Below are 27102 nucleotides of genomic sequence, written 5' to 3' on the forward strand. Positions count from 1 at the left end.
ATTTACTGACTGGTAGGTATAGTATCTCCTATATTACTACAACTTTAATGTAGTATAGCTGATTTACTGACTGGTAGGTATAGTATCTCCTATATTACCACAACTTTAATGTAGTACAGCTGATTTACTGACTGGTAGGTATAGTATCTCCTATATTACCACAACTTTAATGCAGTACAGCTGATTTACTGACTGGTAGGTATAGTATCTCCTATATTACCACAACTTAATGTAGTACAGCTGATTTACTGACTGGTAGGTATAGTATCTCCTATATTACCACAACTTTAATGTAGTACAGCTGATTTACTGACTGGTAGGTATAGTATCTCCTATATTACCACAACTTTAATGTAGTACAGCTGATTTACTGACTGGTAGGTATAGTAGCTCCTATATTACCACAACTTTAATGTAGTACAGCTGATTTACTGACTGGTAGGTATAGTATCTCCTATATTACCACAACTTTAATGTAGTACAGCTGATTTACTGACTGGTAGGTATAGTATCTCCTATATTACCACAACTTTAATGTAGTACAGCTGATTTACTGACTGGTAGGTATAGTATCTCCTATATTACCACAACTTTAATGTAGTACAGCTGATTTACTGACTGGTAGGTATAGTATCTCCTATATTACCACAACTTTAATGTAGTACAGCTGATTTACTGACTGGTAGGTATAGTATCTCCTATATTACCACAACTTTAATGTAGTACAGCTGATTTACTGACTGGTAGGTATAGTATCTCCTATATTACCACAACTTTAATGTAGTACAGCTGATTTACTGACTGGTAGGTATAGTATCTCCTATATTACCACAACTTTAATGCAGTACAGCTGATCTACTGACTGGTAGGTATAGTATCTCCTATATTACCACAACTTTAATGTAGTACAGCTGATTTACTGACTGGTAGGTATAGTATCTCCTATATTACTACAACTTTAATGCAGTACAGCTGATTTACTGACTGGTAGGTATAGTATCTCCTATATTACCACAACTTTAATGTAGTACAGCTGATTTACTGACTGGTAGGTATAGTATCTCCTATATTACCACAACTTTAATTTAGTACAGCTGATTTACTGACTGGTAGGTATAGTATCTCCTATATTACCACAACTTTAATGTAGTACAGCTGATTTACTGACTGGTAGGTATAGTATCTCCTATATTACCACAACTTTAATGTAGTACAGCTGATTTACAGACTGGTAGGTATAGTATCTCCTATATTACCACAACTTTAATGTAGTACGGGGGGGGGGGGGGGGGGGGGGGGGTCAAAATGAAAAGTAAGTCAGTATCTGTTGTGGCCACCAGCTGCATTAAGTACTGCAGTGCATCTCCTCCTCTTGGACTGCACCAGATTTGCCAGTTCTTGCTGTGAGATGTTACCCCACTCTTCCACCAAGGCACCTGCAAGTTCCCGGACATTTCTGGGGGGAATGGCCCTAGCCCTCACCCTGGATTGAGATCCAGGCTCATTGCTGGCCATGGCAGAACACTGACATTCCTGTCGTGCAGGAAATCACGCACAGAACGAGCAGTATGGCTGGTGGCATTGTCATGTCGGAGGGTCATGTCAGGATGAGCCTGCAGGAAGGGTACCACATCAGGGAGGAGGATGTCTTCCCTGTAACGCACAGCGTTGAGATTGCCTGCAATGACAACAAGCTCAGTCCGATGATGCTGTGACACACTGCCCCAGACCATGACGGACCCTCCACCTCCAAATCGATCCCGCTCCAGAGTACAGGCCTCGGTGTAACGCTCATTCCTTTGACGATAAACGCGAATCCGACCATCACCCATGGTGAGACAAAACCGCGACTTGTCAGTGAAGAGCACTTTTTGCCAGTCCTGTCTGGTCCAGCGCCGGTGGGTTTGTGCCCATAGGCGACGTTGTTGCCGGTAATGTCTGGTGAGGACCTGGCTTACAACAGGCCTACAAGCCCTCAGTCCAGCCTCTCTCAGCCTATTGCGGACAGTCTGAGTACTGATTGAGGGATTGTACGTTCCAGGTGTAACTCGGGCAGTTGTTGTTGCCATCCTGTACCTGCAGGTGTGATGTTCGGCTGTACCGATCCTGTGCAGGTGTTGTTACACGTGGTCTGCCATTGAGAGGACGATCAGCTGTCCGTCCTGTAGCGCTGTCTTATGCATCTCACAGTACGGACTTTGCAATTTATTTCCCTGGCCACATCTGCAGTCCCCATGCCTCCTTGCAGAATGGCTAAGGCAGATGAGCAGGGACCCTGAGCATCTTTCTTTTGGTGTTTTTCCCAGAGTCAGTAGAAAGGCCTCTTTAGTGTCCTAGGTTTTCATAACTGTGATCTTAATTGCCTGCCATCTGTAAGCTGTTAGTGTCTTAACGACCGTTCCACAGGTGCATGTTCATTAATTGTTCATGGGACGTTTCTTTTTTTGCGGAGTTTATATATATAAAAATAAAGAGAGAGAGAGAGAGAGAGAGAGAGAGAGAGAGAGAGAGAGAGAGAGAGACAGAGAGAGACAGAGAGAGAGAGAGAGAGAGAGACAGAGAGAGAGACAGAGAGAGAGACAGAGAGAGAGACAGAGAGAGACAGAGACAGAGTTACTATATGAGATGCAGAAGTCTCCTCTGAGTTTCTCTCTTCAGCCTGGGAGAACTACAGTGCATTCGGGAAGTATTCAGACCTCCACATTTTGTGACGTTACAGCCTTATTCTAAAATGAATTACATCGTTTTCCCTCATCAATCTACATACGATACCACATAACGACAAAGTAATAACAGTTTCTTTTTTCTAATTTATTCAAAATAGAAAAAAATACTAATTTACATAAGTATTCAGACCCTTTACTCAGTACTTTGTTGAAGCACCTTTGGCAGCGATTTACATTCTTGAGTCTTCTTGGGTGACACTTCAAGCTTGGCACACCGGTATTTGAGGAGTTTCTCCCATTCTTCTCTGCAGATCCTCTCAAGCTCTTTCAGGTTGGATGGGGAGTGTCGCTCCAGACGTGATGCTTAGCATTCAGGCCAAAGAGTTCAACCTTGGTTTCATCAGACCAGAGAATCTTGTTTCTCATGGTCTGAGAGTCCTTCAGGTGCCGGTTGACCAACTCCAAATGGGATGTCATGTGCCTTTTACTGAGGAGTGGCTTCCGTCTGGCCACTCTACCATAAAGGCCTGATTGGTGAATTGCTGCAGAGATGGTTGTCCTTCTCGAAGGTTCTCTCATCTCCACAGAGGAACTCTGGAGCTCTGTCAGAGTGACCATTGGGTTTTTGGTCACCTCCTTGACCAAGGCCCTTCTCCCCCGATTGCTCAGTTTGGCCCGGCGGCCAGCTTTAGGAAGAGTCTTGGTGGTTCCAAACTTCTTCCATTTAAGAATGATGGAGGCCGCTGTGTTTTTGGGGACCTTCAATGCTGCAGACTTTTTGGTACCCTTCCCCAGATCTGTGCCTCGACACAATCCTGTCTTGGAGCTCTACGGACAATTCCTTCAACCTCATGGCTTGGTTTCTGCTCTGACATGCACTTTCAACTGTGGGACCATTATATAGACAGGTGTGTGCCTTTCCAAATCCTGTCCAATCAATTGAATTCACCACAGGTGGACTCCAATCAAGTAGTAGAAACATCAAGGATGATAAATGGAAACAGGAGGCACCTGAACTAAATTTCTAGTATCAAATCAAAAATTGTATTTGTCACATGCGCCGAATGCAACAGGTAGACCTTACAGTGAAATGCTTACAAGCCCTTAACCAACAATACAGTTTTAAGAAAATACCTTAAAAAAAAGTAAGATGATTACAAATAATTAAAGAGCAGCAGTAAATAACAATAGTGGGGCTATATACAGGGGGTACCGGTACAGAGTCTATGTGCGGGGGCACCGGTGTCGAGGTAGTATGTACATGTAGGTAGAGTTATTAAAGTGACTATGCATAGATAATAGCAATGGGTCTAAATACTTAATTTTTTATAAATCTGCAAAAATGTTATTATGGGGTATTGTGTGTAGATTGATGATGATTTTGTATTTATTTAATCCATTTTAGAACAAGTCTGTAACGTAACAAAATGTGTTAAAAGTCAAGGGGTCTGAATAATTTACGAGTGCAGTACAGTATGTCATACTGCCCCCATGTGGTAGTGGATGGTACTACAACAGGTGCATAAAAACAAACATTTAGGACAAGATTAAAAGACCAATAACGTGATTAATTTAAATTACTTTTATTTATTAAGTTTACAAATAAAGTAACAAATATATTTTATTGGAGCGCAAAGCGCAGTTTTATTTGAAGCTTGGCCAGCCTCTACTTAATGCAGAACAGTTAAACGCTGCCAATGATTCCTAACAGGTTCCGTTTGGTTTTCCAATTTATTATTTTAAAACATTTTTGTACAATGTTAAACAGCATGAGGAAAAACCATTGAATTAAGTCACTAGATGTTTCTTGAGACATAAAATTGCAAAACAAAAAAATTCTGATAAGTAGTACAAAACAAAATACTTTAAATCAACTTGAATTGTTTTGTTTTTGTGAGGGTGGCTGTGTACATGTTAAGAGTTGTTTTGTGGTAATAACTTTACAGTATAACAAGCTGTGATGAAAAGGTAACATGCCAGATGTTATCTAGAGAAACTAGAATGCTCTTTATGGAACCACTTCTGTGTCAGTCAGACGAACGGTGATGTGAATGACATTTGATGTGCACTTTGCAGGACAAAGGAGGAGTTGTATTGTAACAGTAACAAGGAAAAGAACAGGAGAAGGAGCAGAATCGATCGGTATTCTGAATGATGGTAAAAATTAATATTATTACACTTTGTAAATTCAGTAACTTCCCTCCTCTGTAACTATGTAAACGTAGCTCTGGTCCAGGGCGCGGTTCGGCGACTCTCTCACGACGATGATCGTTGGAGCACAGAGCTGGACCAGAGCTAGTGTAAATGTGTTCATCAGAGGTGTTCACCACTGTAACCTCACCATAACCTGTTCACCATTGTAACCTCACCATAACCTGTTCACCACTGTAACCTCACCATAACCTGTTCACCATTGTAACCTCACCATAACCTGTTCACCATTGCATGTTATGCATTGCAGCCACTGTATCATACAGTACGACACTTAGTTAAGAGGAAGTAAACATTGTAAATATTGCTCAGTATTCTTTAGAGAGAGCAGATGTCCATGTAGCTAAAGTCATTACTGCATGGTAATGGCACTGAGGCAGTGGCATTGTAAAGGTTTTATTTGTTTTTCAAAAGTATCGATCATCAACAAAATAACTAAGCAAAGTGTATTTCTGTCACCTTCACAGCTTCAACCAAACTTGCTAAGTACTGTACTGCTGTACTGAGGGCCTCCGGTAAGTACTGTACTGCTGTACTGAGGGCCTCCGGTAAGTACTGTACTGCTGTACTGAGGGCCTCCGGTAAGTACTGTACTGCTGTACTGAGGGCCTCCGGTAAGTACTGTACTGCTGTACTGAGGGCCTCCGGTAAGTACTGTACTGAGGGCCTCCAGTAAGTACTGTACTGCTGTACTGAGGGCCTCCGGTAAGTACTGTACTGAGGGCCTCCAGTAAGTACTGTACTGCTGTACTGAGGGCCTCCGGTAAGTACGAAAAGTTCAATCCACAAAACAGGCAAAAGCAACATTTTACAAAGAACCCCCCCCCAACTGTTTTTAACGGTTTTAAATGGTTGAGAATCTACCATATCTTTTCAAGTGATTTCCCGTAGCGGACATGTTTACAGTGAGTAGAGACGACTGAAGCGGTAAGCAGAATAGATCTAGCAGTCCTTGTAAGCTAATCAGTAGTTAAGGTGACAAGTGTTTATTAAAAAAAACTTTTCTAAGGTATTCACTTTTAAACATGTTTGACCCCAGGTAATGGTTTTGTACAGTCGCTTTGAGAAGGATACGGATCTTAATGAACTATTCTGTTGTACACAGATTGGACCAGTTTTACTGTCTACAACACTGTCAGGTAACGAGAAAGAAACAGACACTGTTCATCTATCATTACAACATTTTGTAAGGTTTCCAAAAAGACCAGAAGGACATCAACCAAAAAACTAAAACATCCATGTAAAAAAAATCTAACCATTTATTTGTTTGCATTGTGAGTGGTGAGACTGTCTGCTACTTTACAGTCAGCTACGAACCTGCACTAAAAGCCACAGGTGGTTTCATTAAAGAGACTGGGGCAGCATTAAGCAGATGATGAAATACCTGGGCTTGAACCACCAGCATTGCATTGGTGATGAGGAAGTCACTTGTTGGTCAAACCCAGCAGCACAGCGTACAGTACTACCGCCATGTGTTGGAGATAGAGAGTCCCCTGACCTCTCCTCTTCTGCCTCCACTAGCCCTGGCTTCTACCTCAACTCCACTTTACACACCTTAAAATGGCATAGGGCCCAGTCACACCTACTACTGTAAGGATCATGTCCCAAACGGCGCCCTATTCTCTATTTAGTGCACTACTTTTGACCAGGGTCCATAGGGCTCTGGTCAAAAGTAGTGCACTATATAGGGAATAGGGCACCATTTGGGGGACACAGCCTAAGACTGCCCCACTGACAGTAGAGACACATTATGCCTGGTTAGTAACTATACAACAAAACAATCTGGTTTTGAACTCTTTTGAGACATTCATACAAATACCGTTTCTCACTGACTGACTTTCTCTTCTCCATTCCGATCCGTCTACCTCTTTCTCCCCTCTCTATCACCACCAACACGAGGCTCGTATACCGTGCTGCTTGGTGTCGGACACACACAAGGCTTCGTGGACAGGCCATCAATAAAGATAGTCTGATTGTTGTAGTGGGTCTAATGATAGGCTCAGTGCTAGCTAGAGAGCTCTTGCATACTGAATGAATGGTTCTAGTATCTGAAATGTGTTCCCCGAACACTAGAACAGCTAACGGAACAGTCAAGCATTCCGTTCCTAACAAACCCTTTATTTGAAATGTTAGGTAACCCTGGTTCAGCCTCACTCTGTTCTGTTGTCTGCGTTCATTTATTCGTTTCAAATACACAGTTGTCCAAGCTTCAACAACTTTTTTTTTTAAACCATCAGATCCATTCCTACTCTCTGCAGTCTAGGACTAAGTTTGTCTTCCGCCCCCCCAAATCAAATGGATTTAACCCGAATACTAAAAAAAATAAATGGCACAAAGAAAAAAGAAACGAGTTACCCTAGCCCATACCCTAGCCCAACGTCCCCCGTCTCCCCTTCCCAGTGTACCTTTGACCTTTGTACCCACAGAGCCAGTAAAGCACTTCAACGAAGCGCAAATCAACAGCACTTCTGTTACTCCATCATGTCAAAAAACTGTTAAAAAAATAAGCAAAATAAATAATGGAAGGCACTAGAAACTCCAGCAGAGCTCTCACTGGAGTACTGGGGGGCGAAAGGAGACGGAAAAGACCAAGGGCGAGTCCTACATTGCACCTTATTCCCTATATAGTGCACTACTTTTGACCAGAGCCCCATGGGCCCTGATCGAGGTCTATCGGCCCCTGGTGAAAAGTTGTACACCATGTAGGGGATAGGGTGTTATTTGGGACTCCACCCCAAGTTACTATTCAAGTACGTTAATTGAGTCCATTTAACATTCACATTTATCTAATATAAAGAAAGTACAAAGAGGAGAAAGGTTAAAGTGTCTTCGATAAGTACTGGATAAGGAAAATAGCTAGCCTTTTACTTTGTATTTTTTTCAGCCTAAGTATTACCAATCCACCATAACGTTTCCTCCTACTGTCTTTTTGTTTGTATTTTCTATCTTTTTTTTCTTCTTAAACTCATGTTGTCCAACAACATTTATAATAATCACAGTGTTTCAACATCAAAAACTGATGGGTAAATACAGGTCCATACAGAACACTTGTCTTTTTTTTCTCCTTTTTTTAAATAGAATAATGTACATTTTTGTTTTCAATCACACTATTGAAAAGACTCAGAAGTAGAGAGATCGAGGCCCCTAATGCTGTCAACATCATGATTATAAAAGCTGTTATGTTACTAATAGATCATAGGTTTGAAAGCTTCACAAGCCCTCCTCAGGACAGACAGCGTTTTGTTGCTGGAGATCCAAGGCTTTACTTTTCAACCGTCATACCATCCACCATGCAGCCTACCTCCAGCCCAGCCCACGTCCAGTCCTCTCCCTGCCCCACCGAGACCTCTCCTTCTCTGGGTCCACGCAGGACCAACACCAACCTACCTCACAACCGTGAAACCAATCTCATGTGTGACACAGAGAGCCAACAGGACATACCTCCCTCCGTTCGCCCTGCACTCCCTCTCAGAGCTAAACCACCCGTGAAAAAGAAGACTATTGAGTTGAGTCTGAGAGAATCTACTTCAGTCCTGTCTGTGTTAGTTCAGGGGGGCTCTCTCATTAGGGATATGTACATGAGAACCATGGAAACTACCAGCCATGGATGGGATGGGGATCTCATCGGCCTCCCAGATACAGCACATTTTAGAATGGAGTAACTATAAGCCTGAAGTTAAGACTGGGATAGATGGGTCTCACACACAGTACTCCCCTCCAATCAGGTAGATGGTTAGCATGGAGATGGGAGTTGTAGTTTCTTTAAAGGTCCTATACTGGGAGATGTAGTTTCTTTAAAGGTCCTATACTGGGAGATGTAGTTTCTTTAAAGGTCCTATACTAGGAGATGTAGTTTTTTTAAAGGCCCTATGCTGGGAGATGTAGTTTCTTTAAAAGGCCCTATACTGAGAGAGATTCCTGGATACGAGGGTCAACCCTAGCGTAAACCCTTTCATCATGCTACAGAAGAGTCTCCTCAGTTCAATGGGGACAGAGGAAAAACATAAAAACACTAATCAAACATGGAATCATCATTAACCCAAACTCTTTAAAAAAAAAAGACATTGTGAATCTGGTCATGGATTGTGTTGTTTTCCTAATGAAGGTCACTATGTGTTTTCATTATATTTAGGAGGAGGTTTCTATGACTGTGTTTGTATTGCATCCCATGGCAACAGGAGGGGTAGAGTACGAACCCCCAGGCTACTGATTCTCCACCTACACACACCAATGTACATCCTAAATGATATATAGGAATAGCAGTACATGTGGTTCCGGATGTCAACACTGCCTGACCAGCTACATACATGGCACCAGTCCCACACCTCGGCCTCACAAGCCCATTCCTTCACCCCATAACCTTCCTCACATCTCCTCAACATGCTACACAACTCTACCATAATGGACTTCTACTGGAGCTGTATAGTACTGTACGGTCACTTAAAGCTCTGTTCTGGAGGTCAGTTACCAGCAGAAAGAGCTGTATAGTACTGTACGGTCACTTAAAGCTCTGTTCTGGAGGTCAGTTACCAGCAGGAGGAGCTGTATAGTACTGTACGGTCACTTAAAGCTCTGTTCTGGAGGTCAGTTACCAGCAGAAAGAGCTGTATAGTACTGTACGGTCACTTAAAGCTCTGTTCTGGAGGTCAGTTACCAGCAGGAGGAGCTGTATAGTACTGTACGGTCACTTAAAGCTCTGTTCTGGAGGTCAGTTACCAGCAGGAGGAGCTGTATAGTACTGTACGGTCACTTAAAGCTCTGTTCTGGAGGTCAGTTACCAGCAGGAGGAGCTGTATAGTACTGTACGGTCACTTAAAGCTCTGTTCTGGAGGTCAGTTACCAGCAGGAGGAGCTGTATAGTACTGTACGGTCACTTAAAGCTCTGTTCTGGAGGTCAGTTACCAGCAGGAGGAGCTGTATAGTACTGTACGGTCACTTAAAGCTCTGTTCTGGAGGTCAGTTACCAGCAGGAGGAGCTGTATAGTACTGTACGGTCACTTAAAGCTCTGTTCTGGAGGTCAGTTACCAGCAGGAGGAGCTGTATAGTACTGTACGGTCACTTAAAGCTCTGTTCTGGAGGTCAGTTACCAGCAGAAAGAGCTGTATAGTACTGTACGGTCACTTAAAGCTCTGTTCTGGAGGTCAGTTACCAGCAGAAGGAGCTGTATAGTACTGTACGGTCACTTAAAGCTCTGTTCTGGAGGTCAGTTACCAGCAGGAGGAGCTGTATAGTACTGTACGGTCACTTAAAGCTCTGTTCTGGAGGTCAGTTACCAGCAGGAGGAGCTGTATAGTACTGTACGGTCACTTAAAGCTCTGTTCTGGAGGTCAGTTACCAGCAGGAGGAGCTGTATAGTACTGTACGGTCACTTAAAGCTCTGTTCTGGAGGTCAGTTACCAGCAGAAGGAGCTGTATAGTACTGTACGGTCACTTAAAGCTCTGTTCTGGAGGTCAGTTACCAGCAGGAGGAGCTGTATAGTACTGTACGGTCACTTAAAGCTCTGTTCTGGAGGTCAGTTACCAGCAGGAGGAGCTGAACAGGCAGGGGGGCTCAGATAGGTGAGAGGGGAAAGGGGGTTAGCTATGTACTGCAGCCCCCCAACCATAAGTACACCACCAGCCCCTTGGTCTGTTACTATCCTCCATCCCTCCTCTCTGAGATCAGTACAAGGCTCTGGTCTCTACTATAGAGTACATGTAAAAGCCAGTCAGTGAAGGAACAAAGCCCATCACCACACACACACATTTTACAATAGTAATTGTCACATTAACCCTCTTTGGCCACTTAACATTGCACTCGTGTCCATTGGTATTCCTTGTCGCGTTCCTTGTCGCGTCTTTCTTCGACCCCCAAGGCCCACAGTTGACCTCGGGGTGGGGGGAGAGCGGGGGAGTGTGTCCCTCTCCTGTCATCCTTCAGGGAAACAGAAGAGGGCAGTGTGGTGCACTATTTCACACAGCAGCTGACTCTTCTCTCTCCTGCTCCTCTTCACAGCCAGCTCATTCACATTCAATACAGTCCCACCAACCATGATGTCGCTTGTAACACACAAGCCCCTCTCCCCCTTGTAACACAGACACCCTTCTCTCCTCATGTCTCTCTCCCTCAGTCTGTCAGTCTCTCAGCCCGGCATGGCTAACATCCCCTCATAGCCACTACGTGGTCCTCAGGTTGGGGCCTCCAGGGTTGCTGACGGATTTCTGCAAAGTGCTGATGTGGTGGAAGCCCTGCAGGGAGCCCTGCCCCCCAGTGGCAGAGGAGGGGTACTGCGAGGAGGAGGCAACCAGGGGCTGAGAGGAGGCTAACACACCGGCCTGACCCTGTCCCGGCCCTGTGGACCCCGTGGATCCCACCCACTGGGCGCTGCTGTAAGGTGCAGTGGAGGAGGGGTAGCATGCCCCGCCCCCGCCGTACTGGGGAAGGGGACACAAGGAGCCCTTGCGGCCTCCCAGAGAGGTAGCGGGGGTGGAAGAGGCGTTGCTGGGGCACAGCTGACTCGGGGCGGAGAACTTACGGCCCTTGTTGGTCGACGGGGTTGCCTGGAGACGGAGAAGAGACACCAGGGTGAGATACTGTATGGCTGCTCTCCACACCACCACTTTACCACCTACATTACATGACCAGAGCCATCTCAGCTACGCTACCTGGAGGTTGGACCAGGACCCACATCTACAACTCATGTTCCAGCTTACAAACACCATAACATTCCCGCCCCCATAACATTCACGTCACCATAACATTCACGTCCCCATAACATTCACGTCCCCATAACATTCCCGTCCCCATAACATTCACGTCCCCATAACATTCACGTCCCCATAACATTCCCGTCCCCATAACATTCCCGTCCCCATAACATTCCCGTCCCCATAACATTCACGTCCCCATAACATTCACGTCCCCATAACATTCACGTCCCCATAACATTCACGTCACCATAACATTCCCGTCCCCATAACATTCCCGTCCCCATAACATTCCCGTCCCCATAACATTCCCGTCCCCATAACATTCCCGTCCCCATAACATTCACGTCACCATAACATTCCCGTCCCCATAACATTCCCGTCCCCATAACATTCCCGTCCCCATAACATTCACGTCCCCATAACATTCCCGTCCCCATAACATTCACGTCACCATAACATTCCCGTCCCCATAACATTCACGTCCCCATAACATTCACGTCACCATAACATTCCCGTCCCCATAACATTCACGTCACCATAACATTCCCGTCACCATAACATTCACGTCACCATAACATTCACGTCCCCATAACATTCACGTCACCATAACATTCCCGTCCCCATAACATTCACGTCCCCATAACATTCCCGTCCCCATAACATTCCCGTCCCCATAACATTCCCGTCACCATAACATTCCCGTCCCCATAACATTCCCGTCCCCATAACATTCACGTCACCATAACATTCCCGTCCCCATAACATTCCCGTCCCCATAACATTCACGTCCCCATAACATTCCCGTCCCCATAACATTCACGTCCCCATAACATTCACGTCACCATAACATTCCCGTCCCCATAACATTCCCGTCCCCATAACATTCCCGTCCCCATAACATTCACGTCCCCATAACATTCACGTCACCATAACATTCACGTCACCATAACATTCACGTCACCACGTCACCATAACATTCACGTCACCATAACATTCACGTCCCCATAACATTCACGTCACCATAACATTCACGTCACCATAACATTCACGTCACCATAACATTCACGTCACCACGTCACCATAACATTCCCGTCCCCATAACATTCCCGTCCCCATAACATTCACGTCACCATAACATTCACGTCCCCATAACATTCACGTCACCACGTCACCATAACATTCACGTCCCCATAACATTCACGTCACCATAACATTCACGTCACCATAACATTCACGTCCCCATAACATTCCCGTCCCCATAACATTCCCGTCCCCATAACATTCACGTCACCATAACATTCACGTCACCATAACATTCACGTCACCACGTCACCATAACATTCCCGTCCCCATAACATTCCCGTCCCCATAACATTCCCGTCCCCATAACATTCACGTCCCCATAACATTCCCGTCCCCATAACATTCACGTCACCATAACATTCACGTCACCATAACATTCACGTCACCATAACATTCCCGTCCCCATAACATTCCCGTCACCATAACATTCACGTCCCCATAACATTCCCGTCCCCATAACATTCCCGTCCCCATAACATTCACGTCACCATAACATTCACGTCCCCATAACATTCCCGTCCCCATAACATTCCCGTCACCATAACATTCCCGTCCCCATAACATTCCCGTCCCCATAACATTCCCGTCCCCATAACATTCACGTCACCATAACATTCACGTCCCCATAACATTCCCGTCCCCATAACATTCCCGTCCCCATAACATTCACGTCCCCATAACATTCCCGTCCCCATAACATTCACGTCACCATAACATTCACGTCACCACGTCACCATAACATTCACGTCACCATAACATTCCCGTCCCCATAACATTCCCGTCCCCATAACATTCACGTCCCCATAACATTCACGTCACCATAACATTCACGTCACCATAACATTCACGTCACCATAACATTCCCGTCACCATAACATTCCCGTCCCCATAACATTCACGTCCCCATAACATTCACGTCACCATAACATTCACGTCACCATAACATTCCCGTCACCATAACATTCCCGTCCCCATAACATTCCCGTCCCCATAACATTCACGTCACCATAACATTCACGTCACCATAACATTCACGTCCCCATAACATTCACGTCCCCATAACATTCCCGTCCCCATAACATTCACGTCCCCATAACATTCACGTCACCATAACATTCACGTCACCATAACATTCCCGTCACCATAACATTCCCGTCCCCATAACATTCCCGTCCCCATAACATTCACGTCACCATAACATTCACGTCACCATAACATTCACGTCCCCATAACATTCACGTCCCCATAACATTCCCGTCCCCATAACATTCACGTCCCCATAACATTCACGTCACCATAACATTCCCGTCCCCATAACATTCCCGTCCCCATAACATTCGCGTCACCATAACATTCACTTCCAGTAATCTATATTTCAAATAAGCAACACAATCAAACATGGACTATATTGGTAAGGATTGAGCATCCCATTATTTTGATGAATAAGCCCTTTTGAGAATGTTATTTGTGTTACTATACTAGAAAGAGTCTGTCTACTCACCTGGTAGCTGTGTCCCTGTGAGGGTTGCTGTTTGGAGCGACTCTTGCCCTGGGACAGACTGATGGCGTCGCGGGCCCAGTTGTCAACCAGCTTGTGCAGGTCGTCGGTGAACGTGCCCTTCCGGCCCTGTTGAGGGGGGTTGGGAGAAGGCTGGCCCTGGTTCTGACCCCCTGGTCCTGGACCCTGGCCTCCTGTACCCTGGCCTCCTGGACCACTCACTGTGTTGGTGCTGCTGGTCCCTGGAGAGACGGGGAGAGACAGAGAGAGAGAAAGGGGGAGAGGGAGAGAGCGAGGAGGAGAGAGTGAGGGGGAGCGAGAGAGAGAAGGGGAGAGAGTGAGGGGGAGCGAGGGAGAGAGGAGGGTTATGGGATATGTAGAGTAGGTAGTTGTGTGGGTGTCAATGTGTTTGCGTTGGTTGATGACATACTCTAGCTATGTCAACGTGTCAGGACAGGATCCTATGACACATTATGATCCACTCTGAGGCATGTAATTTCAGCCTCCATCCTGATAAACTGGGCCAACATTTAGCAGGATGAAAATATCTCATCTAATCTGACAAATGTGTTCTGCATATGAACAGCAGAGGGAGCTGTAAACACTAGTCTAGTCCATCACCCTGAATGAACCAGAACATTCTCCATTTTAAAACACATTCACTGTCTGCAGATAAAATGTTCACTATATCAACAATGACTAGCTTAGACTTACAGCTAAAATGACCCATCTCACAAGATACATTTTGGGGATTTAATTTGGGCCAAGACCTTAAGATCATTGTGGTTTACATTTGGAGACTTAATGAATTGTATTTCAAAACAACATGTTATCTAATGTTGTCTACAGTCATTCCGTATCAGCAGCCTTCCTGAACACTAACAGGCATTATATTACAGCAAGCATTACATGAGAACAGATGTATTGAGCTGCAAACAGGCTTTAAGAGGTTAGCTGTTTAGTGCCTCTCTTCCTAGAAGCAGAGCCAGAACCCAAAATACACCAGAGGTGAGAGTGAGTATGGGAAAATACATCAGCTCCTTTTTCTCAGTCGCCCTACTGCAATATCTCAACAATCGAAGGCAACAACAATCACAGACATGCAGTAGCCATGCGGTAGCTGGCTGCAATAGGAACTCAAGGACCTGATGCATTTCCTTTGCAAACAATAAATGAAGCTATGATAGAAAAACAAACTCCTAAAATGTAATTGTTGTTTGACAGATAAACTAAGTTCAATCATTGAAGAGGCATAACCTTTGGCATTTCTGACAAACTACTGAGTCAAGTTAAAAAACATTTTATAAAAAAAGGAAAAATAAAAAATTAGAGGTGGGGAAAGCCATGACTAAAAGCAGCGAAACACTGAGTCATGACTGCAGCACCAGTGGAACTCTGGGTAGTGGAGTCCACAAGACAAGCCATGCTCTAGACTAGAAGAGATGGGGGGAGGAGGGGGGCAGCTGAATCACAAAATGACTTCAGCATTTAGTGGTCTGGATGACTCCCATTCACTTTGCAACTACTCTGAGATTAAATATTTTTTGGGTTGGCCAATAACGAAAATACCTTTTGTTTAAAGGGGCAATCAGCACTTGCTACATCAATTTTCTGACTTATACATTCTTGATATGTAGCCAATTACTCTTGAAAAATCGAACTTATAAATGCCTCATGTGCTTAGTTCAATTGTCGTATCCCATCAGAACCCAAAATATAACCTTGTTTTACTCCAATGTTTGTAAACAAAGGAACAAACACCATATAACTTCAAAACATTGTTAAAACTATAATGTTAAGGCTTCCCGTGTGGCACAGTGCATCGCAGTTCCATTAGAGATCCTGGTTTGAGTCCAGGCTCTGTCGCAGCCGGCCGCGACCAGGAGACCCATGGGGCGGCGCACAATTGGCCCAGCGTTGTCCGGGTTAGGGGAGGGTTTGGCCGGCTGGGATGTCCTTTACCATCCCGCTCTAGCGACTCCTGTGGCGGGCCGGCGCATGCACGCTGACATGGTCGCCAGGTGTACGGGGTTTCCTCTGACACATTGGTGTGGCATTTCATAAGTGTCAAAGGCTTTTATTGACAATTACATGAAGTTGATGCAAAGAGTCAATATTTGCAGTGTTGACCCTTCTTTTTCAAGACCTCTGCAATCCGCCCTGGCATGCTGTCAATTAACTTAACATTCTGACTGATGGCAGCCCATTCTTGCATAATCAATGCTTGGAGTGTGTCAGAATTTGTGGGTTTTTGTTTGTCCACCCGCCTCTTGAGGATTGACCACAAGTTCTCAATGGGATTAAGGTCTGGGGAGTTTCCTGAACATGGACCCAAAATATTGATGTTTTGTTCCCCGAGCCACTTAGTTATCACTTTTGCCTTATGGCAAGGTGCTCCATCATGCTGGAAAAGGCATTGTTCGTCACCAAACTGTTCCTGGATGGTTGGGAGAAGTTGCTCTCGGAGGATGTGTTGGTACCATTCTTTATTCATGGCTGTGTTCTTAGGCAAAATTGTGAGTGAGCCCACTCCCTTGGCTGAGAGGCAACCCCACACATGGATGGTCTCAGGATGCTTTACTGTTGGCATGACACAGGACTGATGGTAGCGCTCACCTTGTCTTCTCCGGACAAGCTTTTTTCCGGATGCCCCAAACAATCGGAAAGGGGATTCAGAGAAAATGACTTTACCCCAGTCCTCAGCAGTCCAATCCCTGTACCTTTTGCAGAATATCAGTCTGTCCCTGACGTTTTTCCTGGAGAGAAGTGGCTTCTTTGCTGCCCTTCTTGACACCAGGCCATCCTCCAAAAGTCTTCGCCTCACTGTGCGTGCAGATGCACTCACACCTGCCTACTGCCATTCCTGAGCAAGCTCTGTACTGGTGGTGCCCCGATCCCACAGCTGAATCAAATTTAGGAGACAGTCTTGGCGCTTGCTGGACTTTCTTGGGCGCCCTGAAGCCTTCTTCACAACTATTGAACCGCTCTCCTCGAAGTTCTTGATGATCTGATAAATGGTTGATTTAGGTGCAATCTTACTGGCAGCAATATCCTTGCCTGTGAAGCCCTTTTTGTGCAAAGCAATGATGACGGCACATGTTTCCTTGCAGGTAACCATGTTTGACAGAGGAAGAACAATGATTCCAAGCACCACCCTCCTTTTGAAGCTTCCAGTCTGTTATTCGAACTCAATCAGCATGACAGAGTGATCTCCAGCATTGTCCTCGTCAACACTCACACCTGTGTTAACGAGAGAATCACTGACATGATGTCAGCTGGTCCTTTTGTGGCAGGGCTGAAATGCAGTGGAAATGTTTTTGGGGGGATTCAGTTCATTTTGCATTGCAAATAGGGACTTTGCAATTAATTGCAATTCATCTGATCACTCTTCATAACATTCTGGAGTATATGCAAATTGCCATCATACAAACTGAGGCAGCAGACTGAAAATTAATATTTGTGTCATTCTCAAAACTTTTGGCCACGACTGTACACTACTGTTCAAAATGTCACTTAGAAATGTCCTTGTTTTTGAAAAAAAGCCATTTTTTTGTCCATTAAAATAACATAAAATTGATCAGAAATACAGTGTAGACATTGCTGTAAATTAATGTTGTAAATGACTATTGTAGCTGGAAACGGCTGATTTTGACTGCTGTTTTGCGGGTACTATTTAATGAAGCTGCCAGTTGAGGACTTGTGAGGCTTCTGTTTCTCAAATTAGACACTAATGTACTTTTCCTCTTGCTCAGTTGTTTATTGTTGTTCCCCAAACATTTTTGAGGAATGCAAGATGTATTGACTAGAAAAATGTATAATTGGTTGAGTACTGTGGATACCAATATCCCTGTGAGCCTCCGCAGGCCCATGTTGCCCAGGGTTAAGAACAGACATCGAAAATGAATAATATGACATTGTATTGTATTACACCCTCAAAACTTATTCCATAGATCCCTTGGCCAATTTAAAAAAAAATCTGTTAGTATTTTCATGTAAAAAAATGGACATTTATAAGACATTGTTCTATATCTGGCCACGGAACCCACTTTGAGAACCGCTGTAATAGATCATGTGAATGGGGTCATCGTCACAACAGAGAAATGCTCAAGCCAGCCTGTGAGAGGAGAGCCTTGTGGACCACGACACAGGACTAAAGCCACAGCTGGCATCCACAGGGCAGTAAGTGCACAGGACTAAAGCCACAGCTGGCATCCACAGGGCAGTAAGTGCACAGGACTAAAGCCACAGTTGGCATCCACAGGGCAGTAAGTGCACAGGACTAAAGCCACAGCTGGCATCCACAGGGCAGTAAGTGCACAGGACTAAAGCCACAGCTGGCATCCACAGGGCAGTAAGTGCACAGGACTAAAGCCACAGCTGGCATCCACAGGGCAGTAAGTGCACAGACACTCAAAGCAGAGAGCAACAGGGGGTAGGATTGCGAAATTCCAGTAACCTTTCCAAAATTCCCAGGTTTTCCAGAAAGAGAATAAGCAGGTTTTCCAGAAAGAGAATAAGCAGGGAGGGAATCCTCCAACTGCGATTTCTGGAAAATCTGGGACATTTGGGAAAGATTCTTAAACTTTGCAACCCTAACAGGGGGGTGCAGAGAGTGAGGGTGGTGGACGAGGCAGTAGGGGGTGAGGGGCAAAGGTCATAAAATAGATAATTACTACAGAGTTGGTTGCAGGGGCAGACTTTTTTCACCATCTTCCCTGAAGAGTGGACGGAGAGAATGTGAAGCGTAGGACGGACGGAGAGAGCGTGAGGATTGGAGGAGAAAGTGTGTGTTAATCATTCACCCTTCTACAACAGACTACAGCATATTGAGTGTTTTCAATTCAAACAAAAACAAGCACTCCTGAGGTAAATCCGGATCCTCTCTACAGCTCATTCCCCTTGGCTAATGAGACTGGAGTGGAGGGGTGTAGGGTGGTGGGGATAGGGGTGTAGGGTGCAGGGAATAGGAGTGGAGGGGTGTAGGGTGGAGGGAATAGGAGTGGAGGGGTGTAGGGTGGTGGGGATAGGGGTGTAGTTGTAGGGTTTAGGGTGCAGGGAATAGGAGTGTAGGGGTGGAGAGCAGAGGTTGGCAGGAGTTTAAGCTGCAGAGGGATCATTAAGGCATTCATACAAACTTAACATCCATCAATGAACATACAAACTCCTTTCATTGAGTCAAACCCAGTCAGAATAAGTTACATCAACTCAACAGGTATGAAACAACAGCTTGTCTTTCCTTTTTGTCTGCTTTGCAATGGAAGACATGGATCTGGTTGGCTGGGTGGGTTCTCTCCTATCAGTTAGCTCAATGGTGAGATGATGGGATGTGATGAGGCTGAGTACAGCACATGGTGAGTTGGAGAAAGGTGAGGTTTCTGGATGTGAAGTTTGCTAAGGTTCTCCGCATTAACTCAATCAATGGTGCTAACACAAGAAAGAAGAAAAGACCCCCTGAAGTGGGGGTACTGTAGTACAGACCATAACTATTACTAATGGGTAGTACTGTAGTACAGACCATAACTATTACTAATGGGTAGTACTGTAGTACAGACCATAACTATTACTAAAGGGTAGTACTGTAGTACAGACCATAACTATTACTAAAGGGTAGTAGTACAGACCATAACTATTACTAAAGGGTAGTACTGTAGTACAGACCATAACTATTACTAAAGGGTAGTAGTACAGACCATAACTATTACTAAAGGGTAGTAGTACAGACCATAACTATTACTAAAGGGTAGTAGTATAGTACAGACCATAACTATTACTAAAGGGTAGTAGTATAGTACAGACCATAACTATTACTAAAGGGTAGTACTGTAGTACAGACCATAACTATTACTAAAGGGTAGTACTGTAGTACAGACCATAACTATTACTAAAGGGTAGTACTGTAGTACAGACCATAACTATTACTAAAGGGTAGTACTGTAGTACAGACCATAACTATTACTAAAGGGTAGTACTGTAGTACAGACCATAACAATTACTAAAGGGTAGTACTGTAGTACAGACCATAACTATTACTAAAGGGTAGTAGTACAGACCATAACTATTACTAAAGGGTAGTAGTACAGACCATAACTATTACTAAAGGGTAGTAGTATAGTACAGACCATAACTATTACTAAAGGGTAGTAGTATAGTACAGACCATAACTATTACTAAATGGTAGTAGTACAGACCATAACTATTACTAATGGGTAGTACTGTAGTACAGACCATAACTATTACTAATGGGTAGTAGTACAGACCATAACTATTACTAAAGGGTAGTACTGTAGTACAGACCATAACTATTACTAAAGGGTAGTAGTACAGACCATAACTATTACTAAAGGGTAGTAGTACAGACCATAACTATTACTAAAGGGTAGTAGTATAGTACAGACCATAACTATTACTAAAGGGTAGTAGTATAGTACAGACCATAACTATTACTAAAGGGTAGTAGTACAGACCATAACTATTACTAAAGGGTAGTACTGTAGTACAGACCATAACTATTACTAAAGGGTAGTAGTACAGACCATAACTATTACTAAAGGGTAGTACTGTAGTACAGACCATAACTATTACTAAAGGGTAGTACTGTAGTACAGACCATAACTATTACTAAAGGCTAGTACTGTAGTACAGACCATAACTATTACTAAAGGCTAGTACTGTAGTACAGACCATAACTATTACTAAAGGCTAGTACTGTAGTACAGACCATAACTATTACTAAAGGCTAGTACTGTAGTACAGACCATAACTATTACTAAAGGCTAGTACTGTAGTACAGACCATAACTATTACTAAAGGCTAGTAGTACAGACCATAACTATTACTAAAGGGTAGTAGTACAGACCATAACTATTACTAAAGGGTAGTAGTACAGACCATAACTATTACTAAAGGGTAGTAGTACAGACCATAACTATTACTAAAGGGTAGTAGTACAGACCATAACTATTACTAAAGGGTAGTAGTACAGACCATAACTATTACTAAAGGGTAGTAGTATAGTACAGACCATAACTATTACTAAAGGGTAGTAGAGTAGTACAGACCATAACTATTACTAAAGGGTAGTAGTACAGACCATAACTATTACTAAAGGGTAGTAGTACAGACCATAACTATTACTAAAGGGAAGTAGTACAGACCATAACTATTACTAAAGGGTAGTAGTACAGACCATAACTATTACTAAATGGTAGTAGTACAGACCATAACTATTACTAAAGGGTAGTACTGTAGTACAGACCATAACTATTACTAAAGGGTAGTAGTACAGACCATAGCTATTACTAAAGGGTAGTAGTACAGACCATAACTATTACTAAATGGTAGTAGTACAGACCATAACTATTACTAAATGGTAGTAGTACAGACCATAACTATTACTAAAGGGTAGTACTGTAGTACAGACCATAACTATTACTAAAGGGTAGTACTGTAGTACAGACCATAACTATTACTAAATGGTAGTAGTACAGACCATAACTATTACTAAAGGGTAGTAGTACAGACCATAACTATTACTAAATGGTAGTAGTACAGACCATAACTATTACTAAATGGTAGTAGTACAGACCATAACTATTACTAAATGGTAGTAGTACAGACCATAACTATTACTAAAGGGTAGTAGTATAGTACAGACCATAACTATTACTAAAGGGTAGTAGTACAGTACAGACCATAACTATTACTAAAGGGTAGTAGTACAGACCATAACTATTACTAAAGGGTAGTAGTATAGTACAGACCATAACTATTACTAAAGGGTAGTAGTATAGTACAGACCATAACTATTACTAAAGGGTAGTAGTACAGACCATAACTATTACTAAAGGGTAGTAGTACAGACCATAACTATTACTAAAGGGTAGTACTGTAGTACAGACCATAACTATTACTAAAGGGTAGTACTGTAGTACAGACCATAACTATTACTAAAGGGTAGTAGTACAGACCATAACTATTACTAAAGGGTAGTAGTACAGACCATAACTATTACTAAAGGGTAGTAGTACAGACCATAACTATTACTAATGGGTAGTAGTACAGACCATAACTATTACTAAAGGGTAGTAGTACAGACCATAACTATTACTAAAGGGTAGTAGTACAGACCATAACTATTACTAAAGGGTAGTAGTACAGACCATAACTATTACTAAAGGGTAGTACTGTAGTACAGACCATAACTATTACTAAAGGGTAGTACTGTAGTACAGACCATAACTATTACTAAAGGGTAGTACAGACCATAACTATTACTAAAGGGTAGTAGTACAGACCATAAATATTACTAAAGGGTAGTACTGTAGTACAGACCATAACTATTACTAAAGGGTAGTAGTACAGACCATAACTATTACTAAAGGGTAGTACTGTAGTACAGACCATAACTATTACTAAAGGGTAGAACTGTAGTACAGACCATAACTATTACTAAAGGGTAGTAGTACAGACCATAACTATTACTAAAGGGTTGTAGTACAGACCATAACTATTACTAAAGGGTAGTAGTACAGACCATAACTATTACTAAAGGGTAGTAGTACAGACCATAACTATTACTAATGGGTAGTACTGTAGTACAGACCATAACTATTACTAAAGGGTAGTACTGTAGTACAGACCATAACTATTACTAAAGGCTAGTACTGTATTACAGACCATAACTATTACTAAAGGGTAGTAGTATAGTACAGACCATAACTATTACTAAAGGGTAGTAGTACAGACCATAACTATTACTAAAGGGAAGTAGTACAGACCATAACTATTACTAAAGGGTAGTACTGTAGTACAGACCATAACTATTACTAAAGGGTAGTACTGTAGTACAGACCATAACTATTACTAAAGGGTAGTACTGTAGTACAGACCATAACTATTACTAAAGGCTAGTACTGTAGTACAGACCATAACTATTACTAAAGGGTAGTACTGTAGTACAGACCATAACTATTACTAAAGGGTAGTACTGTAGTACAGACCATAACTATTACTAAAGGGTAGTACTGTAGTACAGACCATAACTATTACTAAAGGGTAGTACTGTAGTACAGACCATAACTATTACTAAATGGTAGTAGTACAGACCATAACTATTACTAAAGGGTAGTACTGTAGTACAGACCATAACTATTACTAAAGGGTAGTACTGTAGTACAGACCATAACTATTACTAAAGGGTAGTAGTACAGACCATAACTATTACTAAAGGGTAGTAGTATAGTACAGACCATAACTATTACTAAAGGGTAGTAGTATAGTACAGACCATAACTATTTTACTAAAGGGTAGTAGTACAGACAATAACTATTACTAAAGGGTAGTACTGTAGTACAGACCATAACTATTACTAAAGGGTAGTACTGTAGTACAGACCATAACTATTACTAAAGGGTAGTACTGTAGTACAGACCATAACTATTACTAAAGGGTAGTACTGTAGTACAGACCATAACTATTACTAAAGGGTAGTACTGTAGTACAGACCATAACTATTACTAAAGGGTAGTACTGTAGTACAGACCATAACTATTACTAAAGGGTAGTAGTACAGACCATAACTATTACTAAAGGGTAGTAGTACAGACCATAACTATTACTAAAGGGTAGTAGTACAGACCATAACTATTACTAAAGGGTAGTAGTACAGACCATAACTATTACTAAAGGGTAGTAGTACAGACCATAACTATTACTAAAGGGTAGTAGTACAGACCATAACTATTACTAAAGGGTAGTACTGTAGTACAGACCATAACTATTACTAAAGGGTAGTACTGTAGTACAGACCATAACTATTACTAAAGGGTAGTAGTACAGACCATAACTATTACTAAAGGGTAGTAGTATAGTACAGACTATAACTAAAGGGTAGTAGTATAATATAGCCTGTACGGTTTAAATCAGGGTGATTATTAGCTGGATGAAGAAACATTAGACATGATCATATTATGATTAGATATTGACCTGAGTGGAGAGTATGGGACCGTAGTGGAAATGGATCAGTGTGGAGGACCAAGTGGCAAATATTTCACCTTGGTATTATATATAAATATCTATTACACTGTAGAACAGTTCTCTCCAGCCCTGTTCCTAGAGAGCTACTCTCCTGTAGGTTTTCACTCCAACCATAATCTAACACATCTGATTCTAACAATTAGCTGGTTAAGAAGATGCATCAGGTTGGTTCCAACTGGGATTGGGGGCGAAAACTCAGGAACAGGGTCGGAGAGCCCCGTTCTAGACTGTACCGGTCTTATAGCTCAACAGGCTTTACGGAGACATTACTGTTGCTATAGGTGATAATAATCAACATGGTTTATAGACTGGGTCAGATGTTTAAGGCTCTGCCTCCACACGGTCTGTGGTTATAAACTAGATACATGACTTTAATGCACGAGGATGGGAATGTACAGTCGTGGCCAAAGGTTTTGAGAATGACACAAATATTAATTTCCACAAAGTTTGCTGCTTCAGTGTCTTTAGATATTTTTGTCAGATGTTACTATGGAATACTGAAGTATAATTACAAGCATTTCATAAGTGTCAAAGGCTTTTATTGACAATTACATGAAGTTGATGCAAAGAGTCAATATTTGCAGTGTTGACCCTTCTTTTTCAAGACCTCTGCAATCCGCCCTGGCATGCTGTCAATTAACTTCTGGGCCACATCCTGACTGATGGCAGCCCATTCTTGCATAATCAATGCTTGGAGTTTGTCAGAATTTGTGGGTTTTTTTTTTTTTTTTTTTTTTTTTTAAATATATATATCCATACACGCATGCATACATATATACATATATACATACACATACCTATATAGACATACATACTTTTTTAAAGAATATACCTTTATTATTATTCCCCGCAACCCTACCACCGCTCCCCCAATTGGAGTAAACTAATAAACACTTCTGCTTTTACCTTCAATTTATACATCTTATACCTATTTTACAGACACAGACTACTTTATAATAGTTCTCTCTTGTTTGTTCTTAGTCCTTCCTCTATTTCTGTTGTCCATCCAATTTTATTTCCACTTGTAACTGTGCTATTTCACAAAAGCTCCGCACCTATACACATTTCACAGATCCCGTATGCCCTACATTGTTTATCTTGTTATTAGTCCCACCCTTCAGTTCTACTCAACCCTTCCCATCTATCTTCCAACATCATCCATTTCGGATTTTTATTTGCCATATATTTTTCAACTGTGCTGTGATGCTTCACAAAAGATTTGAACCTTCCTATTCTCATAGCTTCTACAGATTGTAAATTAAAAATAAACATTTTTGCTAAAATAATTATTATATTATTGATTGATTGACTATGGCTTTTCAAATCCCCCAGTATTGCTATCTGTAGCGTTAGTTCTAGGCAAATGTTGCAATTCTTCAGCCATTCCTGGACCTGTGACCAAAAACGAGCTACATATGGACAATACCAAAATAAATGGTCTAATGACTCTGCCTCCTCACAGCAGAATCTACAGAGCTGGGAAGATTGTATACCCCATATATATAACATTCTATTAGTTGCAAGAATTTTGTACAATAATTTAAATTGAAAAATTCGAAGTTTTGAATCCGGCGTTGTTTTGCGTATCAATTCATAAACCATGTGCCATGGAATGGGTACATCGAACATCTCTTCCCAACTATTTTGCAATTTATATGGCACAGCTGTCAGTTTTTTGGTCCTTAAATGAAATTGGTATATGTTTTTATTTATCACACTTTTCTTTAACCATTTATGTTCTTTAATACAGGGCCGACATACAAGTTCCTTACTTTTTTCCCCTTCTACTTGCCTCTTCCATTTTTGTGGTAATGCTGCAATTAATTGGTTGTAATTTTGGGTAGAGCAGACATTTCCATATGTCTGTGTGAGCTGCATGTGTGACATAACTCCACCAGTCCTATTTATGATATCATTCACAAAAATTATACCTTTTTTAAACATTTCTTCGATAAATACAGTTTTTTTATCAATTACTATATTTGAATTTAACCACAATATTTGTTGTACTATTTGTTCCGTCCTTTCAGGTGGATTAAACTGAAATTGCAACCAACTTTCTAAGGCTTGTTTAAAAAATAAGGATATTTTGGAGATTATTTCCTTTTCAAACAACCGAAAGTGAGCAGGTGTAATCTGAATAAAGGGAAAAAGGCCCTTCTTGAACATAGGATGAGACATTCGTACCAATTTACTAGAGAACCAGTTTGGATTTAAGTATAACTTTTGTATGACTGATGCCTTTAGTGAGAGGTCTAATGCTTTAATATTTAATAATTTCTGCCCTCCGAATTCATATTCGTTATATAAATAGGCCCTTTTAATTTTATCTGGCTTGCCGTTCCAAATAAAATGGAATATTTTTTGTTCATATAATTTAAAAAGCAGGTCACTAGGTGTAGGCAAAACCATAAGCAAATAGGTAAACTGTGATATGACTAAAGAGTTAATCAGGGTGATTTTTCCACAAATAGACAAGTATTTTCCTTTCCATGGTAGCAAGATCTTATCTATTTTTGCTAACTTTCTATAAAAATTTATTGGAGTGAGATCATTTCTTTCTTTTGGGATTTTTATACCGAGTATATCCACATCTCCGTCAGACCATTTAATTGGTAAACTACATGGCAATATAAAATGTGTATTTTTTAGTGATCCAATACGTAATATGGTACATTTATCATAATTTGGTTTTAATCCAGAGAGGATAGCAAAGGTATCTAGATCCTCTATGAGGCCGTGGAGAGACTCTAGTTGTGGTTTTAAAAGAAAACATGAATCATCAGCGTACAATGACACCTTAGTTTTTAAGCCACGGATTTCTAATCCATTAATATTAATGTTTGATCTAATTTTAACAGCTAACATTTCGATGGCAATAATAAATAGATATGCCGATAGTGGACAACCTTGTTTTA

General features: G+C 42.1%; 1 protein-coding gene across 1 annotated transcript in view; it reads right to left on the reverse strand.

Moving 5' to 3' along the window:
* Positions 1–4233: 4233 nt before the first annotated feature.
* wnk1b (WNK lysine deficient protein kinase 1b) overlaps positions 4234–27102 on the reverse strand; it is a 187913-nt gene continuing 165044 nt past the window's right edge. Inside the window, 2 exon segments of the mRNA XM_038978040.1 lie at positions 4234–11418; positions 14153–14391. Coding sequence (XP_038833968.1) covers positions 11035–11418; positions 14153–14391 — 623 coding nt within the window. The 3' untranslated portion in view covers positions 4234–11034.

Source organism: Salvelinus namaycush, chromosome 38 (genome assembly GCF_016432855.1).
Source record: "Salvelinus namaycush isolate Seneca chromosome 38, SaNama_1.0, whole genome shotgun sequence".
NCBI classification, from domain to species: Eukaryota; Metazoa; Chordata; class Actinopteri; order Salmoniformes; family Salmonidae; genus Salvelinus; species Salvelinus namaycush.